General features: G+C 44.9%; 1 protein-coding gene across 1 annotated transcript in view; it reads left to right on the forward strand.

The window, feature by feature from the left end:
• bbs9 (Bardet-Biedl syndrome 9) overlaps window positions 1-17,467 on the forward strand; it is a 175,074-nt gene that overhangs the window by 2,374 nt on the left and 155,233 nt on the right. The window contains exons 3-8 of the mRNA XM_061081696.1: window positions 1,683-1,747; window positions 1,872-1,985; window positions 6,875-7,049; window positions 11,668-11,752; window positions 12,252-12,435; window positions 17,023-17,152. Coding sequence (XP_060937679.1) covers window positions 1,683-1,747; window positions 1,872-1,985; window positions 6,875-7,049; window positions 11,668-11,752; window positions 12,252-12,435; window positions 17,023-17,152 — 753 coding nt within the window. The remainder of the gene's footprint in view (window positions 1-1,682; window positions 1,748-1,871; window positions 1,986-6,874; window positions 7,050-11,667; window positions 11,753-12,251; window positions 12,436-17,022; window positions 17,153-17,467) is intronic.

The following is a 17,467-nucleotide window of genomic DNA, read 5'->3' on the forward strand; positions in this document are numbered from 1 at the left end:
GCGGTCCAAACATAGTTCTGCTCATAGTATCAGGCTAACCGCTGAGTGGCTAGCATAGCTGTCAGAACCCAAGGGCCCTGCGCTGCATAATTGGATCTCGAGAGCGGACCCCTCCGAGTCGAGGTCAAGTGAAATGTGCAAATTCCTCCAGTAAAAACAAGTTGTTTTGCCCCCACACAGCAAAAAGTATTTCAAAGTGGTGAAGACGAAGGACAGCGGGAGGAAGAGGAATGATGTGGGGACCGCGACCGGCTCGTGGGACAGATTATTTACTGGACAATTTTATTCATCTTGCTTTATAATTATCTTTGCACGAGAGGAAACACACTGAACCCTGTGCTCGGAAAGTTTAAACCGTCGATACTGATGGTAATCATAACTAATATCATCCAATTTTTACAAAGTGAACATTGAAGAAACCAAACTGCAAAACTTTAAATCAGTGAAACAGTAAATCGTGATTCTGAAGCTGTCTGATAAGCAGAGTTATTATTCTTCTCTCATACACAACACTTATACAAACACACCTTCTCTTATCCCTTAAGCTGAATGGGTAATTGAACATCTAACCCTGGTGGTGGCGCTGTTTTCCTTGAGCCAATTGGTCCCACAACTGTACCTCTCATTTCCCCCCCCCCCCCCGCTGCTGGACAGGAACCTCCCGGAAAGTGAGCTTTCTGGGAAAAGCTCCGGTGGTTTGCCTCCCATGTCATCCCGCTGGTAGCAGAACGATCTAAATCAGTCTGTTGGGAAGACGTCGTGTTGGGTTACCTGCGGTTTCTCAGCGCAGCGTTTTTCAGAAGGTGGTGGAGCGTTTGGAATCCGGCCTGGATGTAGAAGCACGTTGTAAATACTGTCAGGGCCGACGAGGTGGGCAGATGGTGACAGGTCTCGTTTCAGCACAGACTTGAGTCGTTGTTCTTCTCTCAACAAACACTACACCAGCGGTCGTAGCAGGATTGTAAGACGGCATCTGCTCCGAGTCCAGGAAAGTGGACATGTGGGTTTGTGGTGAAGTACATAAGTGAAAATCTGGGATCAGCATCACTGAGACCATCATTTACACCTCAGCCAAAACCAAGGTCAAAAAACTCCAGCAGCTGTTTCAGTTAAAATACGACCGAGCTGAAAACACGAGAACACCAACACGTCTGGGATTTATCGCTCGAATAGTTGATTATGTTTTCTGTCCTTTGATTGTTCGATCGTTTTTCAGCAAAATTACACAAAAACAACCGAACGGATTTTGAAGTCTGGTCAATTTTGGTGCAGATTTGATTTAAGGGGATTTATTGAGATAGAGCCTTGGAAGAGGTGTGGGCTTTACTACTCTACTAAATAGAAGCTTATTTATCATATAGGGCCAGACATGGGATTCGGAAGCTAATGCCAGAGCACACAGAAGTGATTATATATAATTTCCTGTTTGTTATTGTGACTTGTGTGTAATTGGGGTTGGGTTTTGTCACTTGTCTCAAGGGGGTGGAAGACAGGAGAAGGACTCCAATATTTTCTGTTCAGCGTCACGTCTTGCTTTTAGTTTTCGTTCAAATAAACGACACACAACGTATTTGGAGTCATGTCTACATTTGACTGACCCACACCTCTATTGTTGGTGGTGATGCTTCTGATGCTGCTGCTGCCTGATGATGGACATGTGACAGTTTCTTCTTCTTCTTCAGGTGTTCGGAGCTCCTTCACCTGGCTGTTCTCCATCCCAGGAAACTGTCCGTCTACTCCGTGTCAGGTAAAACACTCACCAGCAGCTTGATGATGTTCTCCCTTTTGTTCCTGTAACTCCCCACAGTTAGTGTTATGTGATTCTGTTTCACTTTGTGTGTGTGTGTGTGTGTGTGTGTGTGTGTGATCAGGCACCGCAGGGAACGTGGAGCACGGGGACCAGTACCAGTTGAAGCTGGTCTATGAACACAACCTGAAGAGAACGGCCTGCAACATGACGTACGGCGCCTTCGGAGGAGCTACAGGTGTGTTGAGCTTCTTGTTACCTGATCACTTCTCCAGAATACAGACACACAACTGAGCACCAGGGATCATTAACACCCCAGTGGTTTTAAACACGTCAGTGAGGGTCCTCACAAGCATAGAGGTACGTGTGTGTGTGTGTGTGTGTGTGCGTGTTTGTGTGTGTATGTGTGAACATCGGTGCACATGTCTTGGCAAAGGTGGTAATTGGCTGCACTGCACAAATACATAAAACTATAAATGTCTGAAAGGGAGGAGAGGATGGAAAACGGAGAGCGAGAGGTCATATAGCTGCTCTCTCTCTCTCTCTCTCTCTCTCTCGCTCGCTCGCTCGCTCGTCAGTTGGGCTTTCGGAAAAACCAAGCAGGGGAAAGCCCTTGAGTCGTCAGCATCCAACAAAAACACACACACACACACACACAGAGACACACTGACAGACACACACGGGGAACCCCCTTTAAAGCAGAGAACATGGCATGAAGGGTGAATTGTAAAGGTGTGTGTCTGTTTCTGTGTGTGTGTGTGTGTGTGTGTTTGATTGATAGATAGAACAGTGTGGACACAGTAGAACCAATCCCCTCGTCTGTTATGAAAGCACGTGCACAGTGTGTGTGTTTCCACGTGCTGTTCCCTGCTAATACCGTACTGTTCAGTGGAGACATGGCAACTCTCTTACACACACACACACACATGCACACCTATAATAAACAGACAGACACACACACTACTTACAGGTTTGACATAATTGACATAAATTAATGCAAATGTCAGTGACACGCATGCGACCTGGCACAACCGCATATAACGCATTATAACCACCCAAGTATCCTCTTCACTCCCTGTGGCACCTCCTTCCCTCTCCTCTCCTCTCCTCATCCCTCCATTTCCTCCTCTCCTCTCCTCATCCTCTCCCTCTCCTCCTGCTCCCTCCTACTACCACCACTAGATGGCAGTGCTGGCCCTTGAATCTTGTTCTCTACATGAAGGCTCCAGTGTGGAAAGCCTCGTTTATCCAGCAGGTTCCTCTCATCACCAGGAGGTTCAGGGTTCAGATACAGTCCAGGCTTCTCTGGGTCGGGTCAGGGTTCAGTGTCTTGCTCCAGGGCACTTCAGCAGGATAAATTGCATTGTAAACTGCACATAACATTATTTAAAAATCTTCTCCACATTTTAATTTCTCAAGACCAGGAGAGAAATGCAGCTTTACACCTAACTGAGGTAAATCACATGTAGAAGGAGAAAATTAAAAAACAGCTACAAATAGAAAAACTGTAAAATATATGTCAAAAGACAGAATTAATGCAACATGTAAAGAACGACTGTTGTTGATACAGAGGTTGTTTTAGTCGTCTTGCCGGTTTTAAACATATAATATGTATGTAATTCTTCATTAAAATGTCCAAAAACAAATCTTTATATATGTTATTAACTTGTGTACTTCTAGCTTTTAAATTGCATCATATGTGTTTTGCCGCTGCTTCACGGCGTCGTAGATCTTTTGTTTTTGTTTTCATTGAACGACCCTGAGTTAAATACGTATTTTAATGAGTACGTTTAAGGACAGATTAGTTGTTTGGGATCATCCCAGCGTGTCTCAGTCTGTGAGGCTGTTTCACACACTCACACAAAATTGAGCTGATCTCGGGGTTCATTGCCTGCAGCACACAGACACACACACAGACACAGACACACACACACTTGCACACACGTAATGGTTTGCAGACACACAATATGCAAAAGCATTTATTTACAGAAATATATTCATCCACAAAGAAACACATGCTCACACACTGGAGGGTTATTTTATCTGTTGGTTTACAGAGTCACAGCTGAATGTCCGTGTGTGTGTGTGTGTGTGTGTGTGTGTGTGTGTGTGTGTGTGTGTGTGTGTGTGTGTGTGTGTGTGTGTGTGTGTGTGTGTGTGTGTGTGTGTGTGTGTGTGTGTGTGTGTGTGTGTGTGTGTGTGTGTGTGTGTGTGTGTGTGTGTGTTTGTCCAGTGGACAGTGTGTGACCGCACTCTGCTCTCCAAAGTGTGTATCTGGGTTCGGAAAGCCTTGAGTGTGTATGTGTGTGTGTGGGAGTGTTTTTGCAAGTTGTGTCTGCTCGTACACGTGAGTGTGTGTGTGTGTGTGTGTGTGTGTGTGTGTGTGTGTGGTTCTATAATAGCAGCCATTTAGCAGTGCTGTAGGCGCTGTAATAGCAGCTCTGTACTAATACAGCTCTAATAGCTGGGCTGCCTTCGGGTTTGGGTCACATTCAGGCCACACACACACACACACACACACACACACACACACACACACACACACACACACACACACACACACACACACACACACACACACACACACACACACACACACACACACACCCACACGGACTGGCCTTTTCTCTGGTCAGATATAGATATACTTACACTCATGCGCGAAACAGATTTGCACACACTCTCTCACACACACACTCTCTCACATGTACCTCCACTCTCACACACTCTCTCACACACTCACAACTACACACACTCTCTCAAACACACACACACTCTCTCACATGTACCTCCACTCTCACACACTCTCTCACACACTCACAACCACACACACTCTCACACACACACACACACACACTTGCTGACCCACACACTGAGGCGAGGCCCTTCCCTCTGCACTAGCGGCCAGCCTCTGTGCTTTGTTGGCCGCTCGTGTGCTTGTTCAACATGTCTTATTAATGATGCTAATACAGGCCTGTTTCCTCCGCTGGTTCTGAGCCGCTGCTCTCATACTGGGCTCTTTGACACATTATACCTGGGCGTGGGTGTGTGGAATTACACGTGCACAGTTGCTATTATGGCGCAGCCTGGCTTTCATTTTTCAGCGTGCAGCTCTCCTCTTATTACTGATGATACAGCGCCGTGTCAGGCCGTCTGAGTGCGTGTTGTTTTGACCCCGAGCTCGGGTCTTTCAAGGTGGGAAACGACCACCACACACCTGACAAATCCACAAAAGTGTTTATCTGGGAGGAGGGTCCACTCCTGAGGTGTCCCGCTGTTTGCACAGTCCTTCACTTTCTGAGGGAGAGCAACTGGTGGAACTGAATCTGGCCTGCAGGTCCTCCGGTGCTCAGTTTGGATTTGCTGTTCGTGGTTCATGGACACGTCATGATCGTTTCCTTTAGAGAAGTGGGTCTGTTGTAGTCACAGGGAAAATAGGAATCAGACTAAATGTTTTCTCTGTACATGTTGTATTGTAAACTTACCTGTAGACAAATTAAAAATTGTTGTAATGAATTAAAGGAAACACTTTCCCACAGTTAAGCACATAATAAGAGTTATTAGAGTAACAACTTGTTTTAATCTGTATTCTATCTATAAAATGACTTGGCTCTTTGCAGCAAACTTGTTACGAAACCCGAGAATCAACTTGTGCCTTCTCCACGACAACACAGTATAATTCTACCTTTTCTGATTATGTATGTTGCTGCAATCGCTTCATAGCTCTTTACAGACCAGTCCAGCAGAACCATTGTGATTTCAACTTAAACCTGGACTAGCTTCAGTCCAGCTGACCTGTAATGTCCCATTAGCTTCTGCCCTGACGGCACATGGCCATCACCAAAGACTCATTAAGGACCAATTACTGTTTATGGCCACGTAAATCAGCTGAGAGTAATTTCATGAACTCTGTAATGTGTGGCAGCAGAAACTCATAACTGGAGACAAGTCATTTGAGTTAATGAAACACATTGTACCTGGTACAGTTGGACAGAAATACACACTGAGCATGAGGGTAAATCCATCCCTGTGAGACACACACACACACACACACACACACACACAACCACAACCACACATTCAGATGATGCAACAGCTGCCCATGGCTCATTATCCAACATTGTGTTACACACACCTGCACTCACAGGGTGTCGTGTGTGGTGTGAGAGACGTTGTCCTTGAGTGTGTTAATGGCCACCCTGAACTCCGCTCATCACTCAAACACACACACTTGTTTACACAGGATAGGTGTGTAGGAGAGTGCGGCTTTTTCTTTCTAAATCCCCGGTGATGGATGTGGAGTGTGTGTCTGTGTGTGTGTGTGTGTGTTGCGCTGTAGGTGGCTGTCTCCCTGACCTCTAGTTGATGGCAGTGTGACTTTTAATAGCACATTGAGACCTAATTATAGTTCTCTGGTCGCACAGCCCCACTGCTTTATGGCCTCATGTGTGTTTCCGTGCGTTGGGGCTTAGTGTGCCCTAAATCAGGCTTTTCCTAACAAACACACACATGGCTGCACACTCACACCCGGAGCCAGGTGTGTGTGTGGAGGTGTTAATGGAGATATCAGATTCAGCCAGAGGGAGAAACGCAGCTCGCAGCACAACACGACTTCACGACTGAAATGAAACAGAAGCCATGAATGTCATTCAGGAATCGCTGGTACCTGGATTTAAAAAACCAACACAGAAAACCGAGTAAAACTGCCGAGTCACGGCTCTCGTAAAGCAAAGAGTGTAACACAAACATCTCAGTGCTTTCTTGGCCAGCTGCTTATACACATCTGAACCGTGGGTCCAAATTAAATTGCTTTTGCTGCCTAAAGAAACCAAACTTTATGGACTTCAGCTGGAGTTATTGCATTTGTCTTGTATACACTCTCCCAGAAAGAAAGCTGAGGAATGCAGGTAAAGCGAAGTTTAAATAAAAACCTCGGTGCTGTTTGCATTAAGGTGATTTGCTCTGACATCTGACCTGTTTATCCAGCACCTGAGTGGAATCATGGGGCTGACGGCCTGTTGTCAGAGAGAGGACGACACATGAAGCATTGTGGAGCAGCCTCAGTGACCTTCAGGTGATATGAGATGATCTAAAGGTTGAAGATGTCCTCTGTCCTCCTCTCGCCAGGACACCACTCCCTGTGCGTCCAGTCCATGGACGGGATGCTGATGTTCTTCGAGCAGGACAGTTTCTCCTTCGGCAGGTTCCTCCCCGGGTTCCTGCTGCCCGGTCCTCTGGTCTACAACAGCAGGACAGACGGCTTCCTCACCGTGTCCTCCGCCCGCCAGCTGGAGAGCTACAAGTAAGTTTTAATGCACGCACGTGTTATGGTTATGTTCTTGTGAACACAATATCTCAAGAACACCTTGAGGGAATTTCTTCACATTTGGTACAAACCTTCATTCGGACTCACCGAAGAACTGATGAGATTTTGGTGGTCGACGTTCAACCACATCTTCTGCCTTGTGATATCTCAGGCTCCAGGGAATCCTTTCCAAATTGGGTACAAATGTCGACTTGGACCCGAGGATAACCGGATTAGAACGTGCAGTGAAAATGTCATGTTCATCGTGACCCCACAAAAGCCTTTTTATGTCTTGTGAGTGCATTATCTGGAAAGTGCCTCGAGGGGAATCCTTTCAAACACGGCACAAACGTTTCACTTAGACTAACTGTGGATTAACTGATTAGATCTTGGTTTATCTAAGGTCAAGGTCACGGTGCCTCTTGAACATCACATCTCAAGGTCTGTCTTCAGGGGGCTTCTTCACATTTTGACCGGTTTAAACTGATTCGATTTGAGTGGTCAAAGGTCACAAAGGTCACAGGGACCTCGTACGAGTCCGGAAAGGATTGAAACTGCACCGGCGTACAATTTCCGTGGCGATAAGGCTATCGCCCGACTTTGCACACTTCACTTTGCAAATGCTAATCCGTCGGCTGCAGCGGCTTTGAAGCGATCTGAGGTTATCTCATGTTGTTCTCTGTCTTTATGATCAGCTGCTCGTGGTTAGAGCAGCGCTGACTAAAGCTCCAACATCTTAGAGGCATCTGCTCTCGCTCTGTCCCTCGTCTGAATCGACCCGAACAGACACAGACACACACACACACACACACACACACACACACACAGACACACACACACGCACACTGCTTTGGATCGGAAAGTACCTCACTTTAATTTAAGCTCACGCACACTTCCCCAGTTCCCCCCCCGGCTGAGGCATGGCAAGCTTTTAGAAGTCTCACAGAGTGCGTGGGTGTAGTGTGTGTGTGTAGCTTTCTCACACAGCTGTTTGTTATCTGTGTGCCACCCCCCCCCCCACCCCCCCCCAACAGTATCAAGAGATTCTCCAGACGAGATATCACCGTGGAAACGCTGACTTCACACTCAAACACGCCCCTGCAGATCTCTCACTGTAGTAAATTACACGGAGCTCAGCAGACACACAGCACCTGCACATACACTACAACGCTTTGAGCTGAGCATAGGCTGATCGCCCCCTGGTGGCTGGCTGCAGTACACAGACGTTTTCATGCAGGATGCAGGATCATGAGAAACACATATGATCCTTCTCTGTTCTCTCGTGGGCTCACTAAGACACTTTCCAGATATTTCACTTGGGTGCTCTCTGGAGAAGGACATTTACGTTCTCACATGATAAAGTCATAAATACAGTTTTCTACATGCAACGGCTGTAATGGACGGGACATGGATCAAAATAAAGAAAACGTAGATACACAAATAAATAGACTCCGGGTGCAAATGACGCCATCGACACAAAATGGCAGCGTTCGTATCTGGGGTATTGGGATATTTTGGCTTCATTTCTGGAAAGTATGAAGAAGTGGAGATATGTCGTCCATCTTTATATAAACATTCTATCGTGTTAAGAAATTAATACAATACTTCGAAAGGCAGTTCACCAAAATACAATAAAAGGCCCAATATTATCCCCTTCCTCTTGTAGCCGATCAGATTCACATCTTCAAAAAGCTCTTGTGCAGAGAAACTCTTAGTTCCCCGACCGCTGCTGAGCTGTGGCCTCCAGGCTGTTACATCTCACATGACGGGTGAGGGCTTCACTGACTGTTATACATTTAATATCAGATGACTGGTCAAACTGTTCTGCCTCCCTCGGTTTATTTAGCTTGTTGGACCTTCTCCTGCCCTGATGAATGAGAGCTTGATTTCATCCGCTGTGTGTGTGTGTGTGTGTGTGTTGGCGTCAGCTTTGAGATTTTTAGTTTGTGTTTATCCATGGACACTGGGAGGGTATATGCATGTAGTGTGTGTTTGTATAATTTGTGTAAGTGTGTACGCTCTGTATATGTTTGTGTGATGTATGTGCTGAAGGTAAATGAGTGTATTTGTTTGTGGACCTCTTCAGGGGGATCGACTTTCATATAAATCAGACGAACGTTTCCTCAACCTCAGTGTCTGATGACTGATATGGCCTGCACGCACACACACACACAGACACACACACACACACACTCTGGCCTTACCTCTGTCCATGTGTGAGAGAACACAGCATAACACTGAGATTATGTAAAAATGCCAAAGAAAGAAAATGTTCCCAAAAGTGCAGTATGTAACGGCCAATTGTGTGTTCATGTACTTGGCTGTGTAGCTGTGTGTGTGTGTGTGTGTGTGTGTGTGTGTGTGTGTGTGTGTGTGTGTGTGTGTGTGTGTGTGTGTGTGTGTGTGTGTGTGTGTGTGTGTGTGTGTGTGTGTGTGTGTTTGTGTGTGTGTGTGTGTGTGTGTGTGTGTTCTGCCTCGTAATAAATTAGTCATGTAGGTGGATAATCATATATCATATTGGGGGTTTATGAGTTTTCTCTTTTATATACGCTTTGTGCAATTCTTTAAACCATCTTCCGTAACACTTAAATCTGCACGCACGCACTCACACACACACACACACACACACACACACACACACACACACACACACACACACACACACACACACACACACACACACACACACACACACACACACACACACACACTGCTGCATACGCATGTACACTTTTTAATTCACTCGTCTTACCTCCAAACCCATCATTAGTAAAACATCTGAGCGAGGGGGTGGAACAGAAAAACCTGAGCATTGTGAAAGAATGGTTTATTTTATGGTGTTGTTTTAGTTTCATTAGGCTGAATTTAATCCACTCATCCATCCAGGAGTTGGCCTGTCGATCGGTTCAGTGCCTGCTCTGAAAGCTCAGCAGCTCTGACACGTTTAATATACTTTTCAGTCCGTTTTCTTGCCCAGGAAACGGTCACGGTGCGATGAAAAGGTTTCTGTACTGGCGCTCACCCATAGAGCCGCCCGTCAAGTCTGCCAGCCGGTTCCCACCGAGCCTCAGAGCTACTGTACCGATGAGTTCAAAACTGTAAATCCTGCGTTGTAATGCAAAAATTCAAAGTTTAGAACGTTTCCATTTTTGTGTTTTATACTCAATGTTCAGGGGAATTAGCGTCACTTTTAAATCTGGTCATTCTGCAATTTCTTCTTTCCCAGAAAAAGTAAATAATAAGAATATAAATACGATTTTATTCACGTAATATTATGACTCATCTCAATTGCAACCTTTTTCCGTTACAAGTCTGAGTCTGTGCAGTCGGGATCGTGGTATGGAGCCGACTCTCGACCAATCATGAGCCAGTCTCAGCTGTCAATCGTGACCTTTTACCCTGTTTCTATATCATCAGATACTTAAAGCCAAATTTACACATGAACAAACATCAGTCTGATAAAAACAAGCTAAAATGACAGAAACCATCTGATTGAGAAAACAGAAAACAAGCACACATGCTCACATGCTGATGTTTTCGTGACATATTTTGAACGTTAAGCATCTAAATTCAGTGCGTTGGCACGAAAACATTTATTAATACGTGTTAAATACGAATTAGAACTGAGACTGGTGGGAATTCTGCAGGTATTTGAGTTCAAACTTCCTGCAGAATTAAAAGAATTACAGGTGGAAACACCAGTCTGTAAGCGGCAGACATATTGGATTACGGGCCTAACGGTTTAAGGTCCATTTCAGACACGACAGGTTTGATTAACGGCAGGTTTCTGGTCCTAATGTTCATTGGTACGTGTACAAAACCTGAGTGGATAAATCAGAGGTTATTTGGTGTTTGGTCTGCGGTTCCGAGTCGGGCTTGGTCGGGTCGGGAGCTCTCCGTTCATCCAGGTGTTAGAGCTGAAGGATAGATTCCCGCCAAGCTGCTTCCTCTGCCAGCTGCTTACTGGAAAACTCCTGATGCTGAAGACGCCAAAATCAACTGACCACAGATCAGTCTGACCACTTTATCCTTAGCAATTTGCCGACTGCTCACTGATTAAAACTGATAGACCACAGCTTCGGTGGGAGCGGCGGGCCTCCTGGCGTGTTGACTGACCTGACAGAAGCAGTAAAGGAGAAGGAGAATATAAGACTCTAGTCACGGATTTACTTAATAACCAACATTTCACAGTGTTCAACTTTATTTAATCGAAAACGAATGAGACGCAGGAGGATTTCTGCCTCGGCCTCGCAGATGAAGTTTCTCAGGAGAAGTGCGGATGTTGTTGTGGTCTTGGGCTGGTGGTTAAAGAAGCAAAACCTGTAACCAGAGAGTCACTAATGGGAGTTCTGTGACTGGCTGTGGGATATGTGATGGGAATACTGGAATGAGAGGCACCATGTCTATGCAGTGCAAGGTGCTCTTGAGCAAGGCTTTTCACTTCCAGCTGTGCCAGGTGGTAACACTGACCCACTGAGGTAAAGTCTGTGCAGGCTCGGTGGAGCCTCGGCTGTCAAATATGATGTCTAAACTTTGATTTTTCTCTGAAAGCATTCCGATTGTAATAAACAGACATTCTACAGTTTGTGTAAAAACATGTTTGTGTCCCTCTCAGGTACGAGACTCTGTCCGTGGCCACGGAGGCGGAGACTCGACAGGATCCTGACCAGCCGGTGAAGACCGGAGGCAAGAGGTTGACAGTGAGTCGTAAACACAGCATCTGCCGGAGATACTCTCAAAACCTACTGTCAAAGTTACACATGGATGTTCTTTCATACGTGGATCAAACCAACTGGAAGATTCCATGTCATCCTCACAGCAGCATTTTAATGCTATGACCACACAACCTTTTAATCCTCCAGATCCTCACCTTGAACAAAACCTTCCCCACATTGGCACAAACGCAGTAGAACCATGAAACCCAGGATTCACAGACATATTTTCACTAGGTTAACATACTATAAAGAGTGTACAGACATTACATGTGTTGCTCATAGTGATGGTTTATGTTTAGTCTTTTTAAATGAGGAAAAATGAGGGCACTGTGGTGTAACAGTGGTGTTAATATATGTGTGTGTGTGTGTGTGTGTGTGTGTGTGTGTGTGTGTGTGTGTGTGTGTGTGTGTGTGTGTGTGTGTGTCTGTGTCTGTGTCTGTGTCTGTGTGTGTGTGTGTGTGTGTGTGTGTGTCTGTCTACCAGCCTGACTGGACGTTTGTCCTGGGAGAACAGGCCCTCGACCTCTCCGTGCCCTCCTTCTCCCACTCCTCTTCATCGATCTTCGTCCTGGGTGAGAGGAACCTCTACTGTCTCCGAGACAACGGACAGATTCGCTTCATGAAGAAACTGGAGTTCAGCTCCAGCTGCTTCCTCCCTTACGCCTCAGGTAAACCACGACACTTCTAGACCAGGGTTGACATAGTGCAACAGCTAACTGTGTTTAATGTGTGATTTGAGTTTCTCGATTGTTAAGCTGTGGTTAAACCAGGGCACGATCGGGAAACTTCAGCTTCACTTCGGAGCTGCCAAGGCGTCCATCATTACAAACAGACTCTGATCTTTGCCCTCAGCATTTTGTAGTTTTAACAGGAAATGCCATAGGTTGAAATTTAAAATAGAAATGGGCAAGAGCAGTTGTTGATGTTCCTGAAGGAACTTGGACACATGATGTCTCTCTTAGAACTGAGAGCTGTGTTGTGGGCGGGTGAGCGTCAAATTGAGCCAGTGCAGCAGTGGTGAAGCTCAGATGTGTTCCCCCTGGTTTCAAGTGCAGGGCAGCAACACAAACCTCAGCACGCATCGCTGCACCTGCCACAACCAAACGCCTCAGAGCAAGTGAACAAATACACAAAACAAAGCGTCCTGCGCGGAGGCCGGTGCCACATGAGCGGCGCTGCAGGAAGCCGCCTTTGGCAGAACGTGATGGAACAACGGCAGCAGCCCTGCTACACACGTTAAAACACAAGTGAGCAGACTACTGAACAATCTGTAGTGCATAAACACATGGTGCAAGATGAATGAAAAACCTCATAAAGGCAGACGTTTTAATGTGCATGACAGACCTGAGATATACAAAGCTGTGGGCCTCCTTGGGTTTTCTAAGAAACGGGAGGATTCAATGTTACTCTATGGTGTACACTTAAAAAAATACAGAAAATTCCATAACCCTTATATGAAAAAAATATATAAATATATATATCCCAGATTTACATGCTGCCATCTTGCACATTGGGAGTGTGTGTGGGAGCGATTGGGGGGCGGAGCTGTGGCATCGAGGTCTCACAGATGCAGACCAATCACGAGCCAGTTTCAGCTGCCAATCACAATGTGTTAACCCATTTAATATCTGGAATAAATTATTGAAACCAAGCTTGTCAGAAACATGAACACTTGATCAGTGTAAAATGACAGAAACCCTTTTTGAGAAAAATCTATTTGATTTGAATTTAAATTTTTTTTGTTTGGTCCACGTCCCATTTGCTTACATGGAATCAAATTCTTCTTCTTCCTCTTCTCCTGCGTCTGTTTCTTTTTCATCATCTTCATTTTCTTTCTCTTCTTCTCCCTCTTCTTCATCTTCTCCCTACCATCTTCTGCTTTGTGTTTTTTTACTTTGTCTTCTTCTATATGTCTTCTCCTTTTACTTCTTCTTCATCTACTTCCTTTACTTCTTCTTCATATACAGTATGTCTTCTTCCTCTCCTCCTCCTCCTCCTCCTCTTCCAGTGACATCATGGTGGATTAACAATTGCTTTCTCATCCTATTTGTTATCGTGCAGCGGCTGAATAAACCCGCACCGCCCTTGAAACCACATTTAAATGAGCTAGAATTAGATCTTTTCTCCACCGACGCCTACCAGGGTTGTTTCAGCTGCTCTGGGTGATGTCGTGGTTTCATACACAACCAACATGACTCAGAGACTTTGTTATATGTTCTCTTAAAACCTGTCTGGATCCTAAAATCTGTTTTATCATCTCTGTTTGAAAAGTTTTATTTCTCTTTTATTTACACGTGTTTCTGATTAATCTTTGGACAAGAGAACTGAAATGCTTCAACCTAATCCCAATCTGTGTTTCTGTTCATTTAATTTACACTGACATCCAGAGACAAAAGCTTTATTGTTCAATCTTTGAAACTAAGATATAAAAGGTTATTACCAAGATACAGCTGCACGTTAAAGCAGGATGAAAACTCTCGGCATAAACTTATTAAACGTGAAGCAATAAACAATCTTTTTATGAGCGTTTTTTACCTACAAAAAAATGTTTCTGTCTGTTTCGGTTTATGCAGCAATGAACCGTAGAAGCATTTCTGTTGAGTGTTGCACTTGATCTGAAATACACCAGAGAGCTGACGAATGGAAAGAGAAAACGGGATGTGAGGAAAGTAAAGAATAGACTGGAGGCCGGATCCAGACGGGAGGATTGATGGAGGGATCGCGAAAACAGCCGGGAGCGTTCTACCAATATCTGGTTTCAATTTTAGAATTAAAATATCTCGGCATTTTCAAAGTGTTCGACACGATTCGATTATTTAAACTACTCTTGGAAATTGCCCATAAATTCAATACATGATGTGCTGGTGCAACAAAAGCAGCTTTTATTGGGACATGATTGCTGTCAACAATCGAAACCGCATAAAAGCTCCCACATGGTGGAAAGACAGACGGACTCCTGGGATCTGGCTGCTGCTGCAATCGTCTGTGTCCACACTTCAGCTTCTTGTTAGGAGGCTAACACGTAGCGACCATAGACTGTGGTAGTGAGTGAGTGACTGTCAGAGCTGCCACCCAGCCCTCAGTTAAGACTGGTTCTTACAGACGAGCACAGACGTCGCTGATCTCCAGTTGTTTCCTAACTCTCTCCTCCTGGCCCTCGGCCTCACAGCTGCCTCGGCTGGAACGCTGCCCTCGAACTCCTCGTCCTCCTCCCTCCGTCTGTCTGTCTGTTCCTTTCTGTCTCACAAAACTTTATTGGCTCCACTGCTCAGCTGAAACCGTACAGCCAGAGTTCAGGTCCCACGTTCAAACCACAACAAGATGCGAGATCCCTTCCATTTGGAGATAAAACTATACGAGCCCCAAACTTCCAGACACATGACAGTTGAGTGACAGATTCATTTAGATTAGGGCACATGGACTCACTGTCCTCAGATATACGTCCAGCTGAAGATATACAAGGGATTCTTCAGTGCTCATCTCTGTTATCGGCAAAACTACGTGTAAGGCTTCTCTTCTTCATCCTCAGTTATTTCTATTCTTCCAGTTTCACGTTAGATACTTCATCAACACGTCCACATGCTGGCCGGGATTTTTGCCGGACATTTTCTGCTGTTTTCTCACATGGTCTCACTCTTACGTTTTTTTTTCGGCGAAATATGGCATCGTTCTTATCCGAGCGGGATATTTCTGGAAAGTGGGAGGAAGTGGAGACATGTCGTCCATCTTTATTTACAGCACTTGACTCCTACTTCAGTCAAGATGGAGGGGAGCAGAGGAAAGCATCAGCGAATCTACATCTTTGTGCAGATGGTAGAAACAGAAAACAGGTTAGAAGAAGCAGGTGAGAATAGACAGGAACATGAGAAAGGAGGCGACAGGAGAAGGAACCACTGACAGGATCAGATAAGAAATGGAGCTGAGGAGGAGAGAGGAGAAAGAGATGAAGGATGTAGGGATGACAGCGAAGGGAAAGGGGAGTGAAACGTTGTGGAGATGCTCGGCCTGAACACCGATCGGACCTTTATAATTAGGTTGTAATTATAATGCTGATGCCGAGATGGAAGGTGTGCGTTTGCTTTGATGTGGCACCAACACACACTCTGTCATTTTGACCCCTGCACTGTCCCACCCTGCTGACCGCTGCTACTATATTACGCCTTGTGTGTTCAAGTGTGCGTGTTTGTGTTGCGTGTGGCCGTCACCTCAGATCTCTCTAGGTGGTAAGTGCACCATTGGTGGGATCGACTGGACGTGTGTGTCTGTGTGTGTGTGTGTGAAAAAACACAAGCAGTAAAACGCCAGTATTTATATTTAATGTTTCTAAGCATGAGTCACAGGAGGAGGTTTATATGTAACTTCATATGTCGACCTTCAAAAACTGACCTTGTCTCAAATTGAACGATCTACATGAATAAAATCTACGTAGAAACCAGATGGGAGATGATTTCTGTCTTTGCAGGAGAGTTGCACTCATCTTAAAGGGCAACGCCGCCCACCACAGGAATTTGTTATTCCTGTTATTTCTGCTTCATGGGTTTTGGATATGTGAATATGTGCCACTGTTTTCCAAAACCAAAAATCATAGACAAAACCCTCGGATCTGTGCTGCTATGAAACTGAGGCCGGGTTTCTGACCATAAATGACTAAGTTCAATCATCGCTGTGAAGTTCGGTTTCTATCGTATAGAACCAGTAACGAGCACGTAGACGATTATAGACCTCGTCTGGGGGTTTACACTCACAAAGAAATCTTTATTCTCATTATAATTTTACGAGTTTAAATTTCACTGGAATAATCCATTTTGGTCCCTTTTTAGCACATAATCATAATAATGGTTTCACCTCTTAAATGCATAAACGTCTGAAACGTGTTCAAACCTCAAACCAGGCACATGGAAATACACCTTTCCTAGATTTCAATAGTTAATTGTCCTTCAATGTTTTTGTTATATGTTATGTACATAAAACTGCTGTTCAGTATGGAAAAGTTTATTTTTATGTAAATGCCATGGAGGGAATGTTTCCTTCAGTTTGTACTTGTTCAGTCGTGGATTTCACAAATTCTAAAGTAAAGTCAACGAAAAGAATTCAAGATGTATATATTTTTTTAAATATCTGTGCACATCTTTTCTGCCTTGCTTTATTGTGTAAAGTAAATGTTTGTTTATCAAGAACCAAGTTTCATAAGCATGCTTTGCACTGGCTCTGGTTCTTCTATCTAACAAATCGTTTTATCTCTTCCTCTCCTCCAGTGTCGGAGGGCATGACCAACCTGTTGCTAGGTAACCACACCAACATGCTGCTGGTTTACCAGGATGTGACTCTGAAGTGGGCGGCCCAGCTTCCCTTCGTGCCCGTGGCCGTTCGCATCGCCAACTTCCCGTAAGCACGACCCTCGATAAAACCGGTCTGTTAAAGTTTGTTAAAAAACGAACTCATCAGCGCCACTTCAAGGGAGAACAAGATAATTTGTGTTCCAGTGTTGTATAATAAACACACACGTACACACAAAACACCGCTAAAAATAAACACTCACATACCCACAGCAGGTATGTTACTGCATTTATCAGCTTGAGAAATCCTGTGTGTTGATTTTGACAGGAAATTGCTCAACAGTATCTTCCAGCTGGCCAATCAGAGCCGAGCAGGGAGGGGCCAGCTGGAGCCTTTTCCAAACAACTCCAATCAAACCGCAAT

Source organism: Limanda limanda, chromosome 11 (genome assembly GCF_963576545.1).
Source record: "Limanda limanda chromosome 11, fLimLim1.1, whole genome shotgun sequence".
Classification (NCBI taxonomy): domain Eukaryota; kingdom Metazoa; phylum Chordata; class Actinopteri; order Pleuronectiformes; family Pleuronectidae; genus Limanda; species Limanda limanda.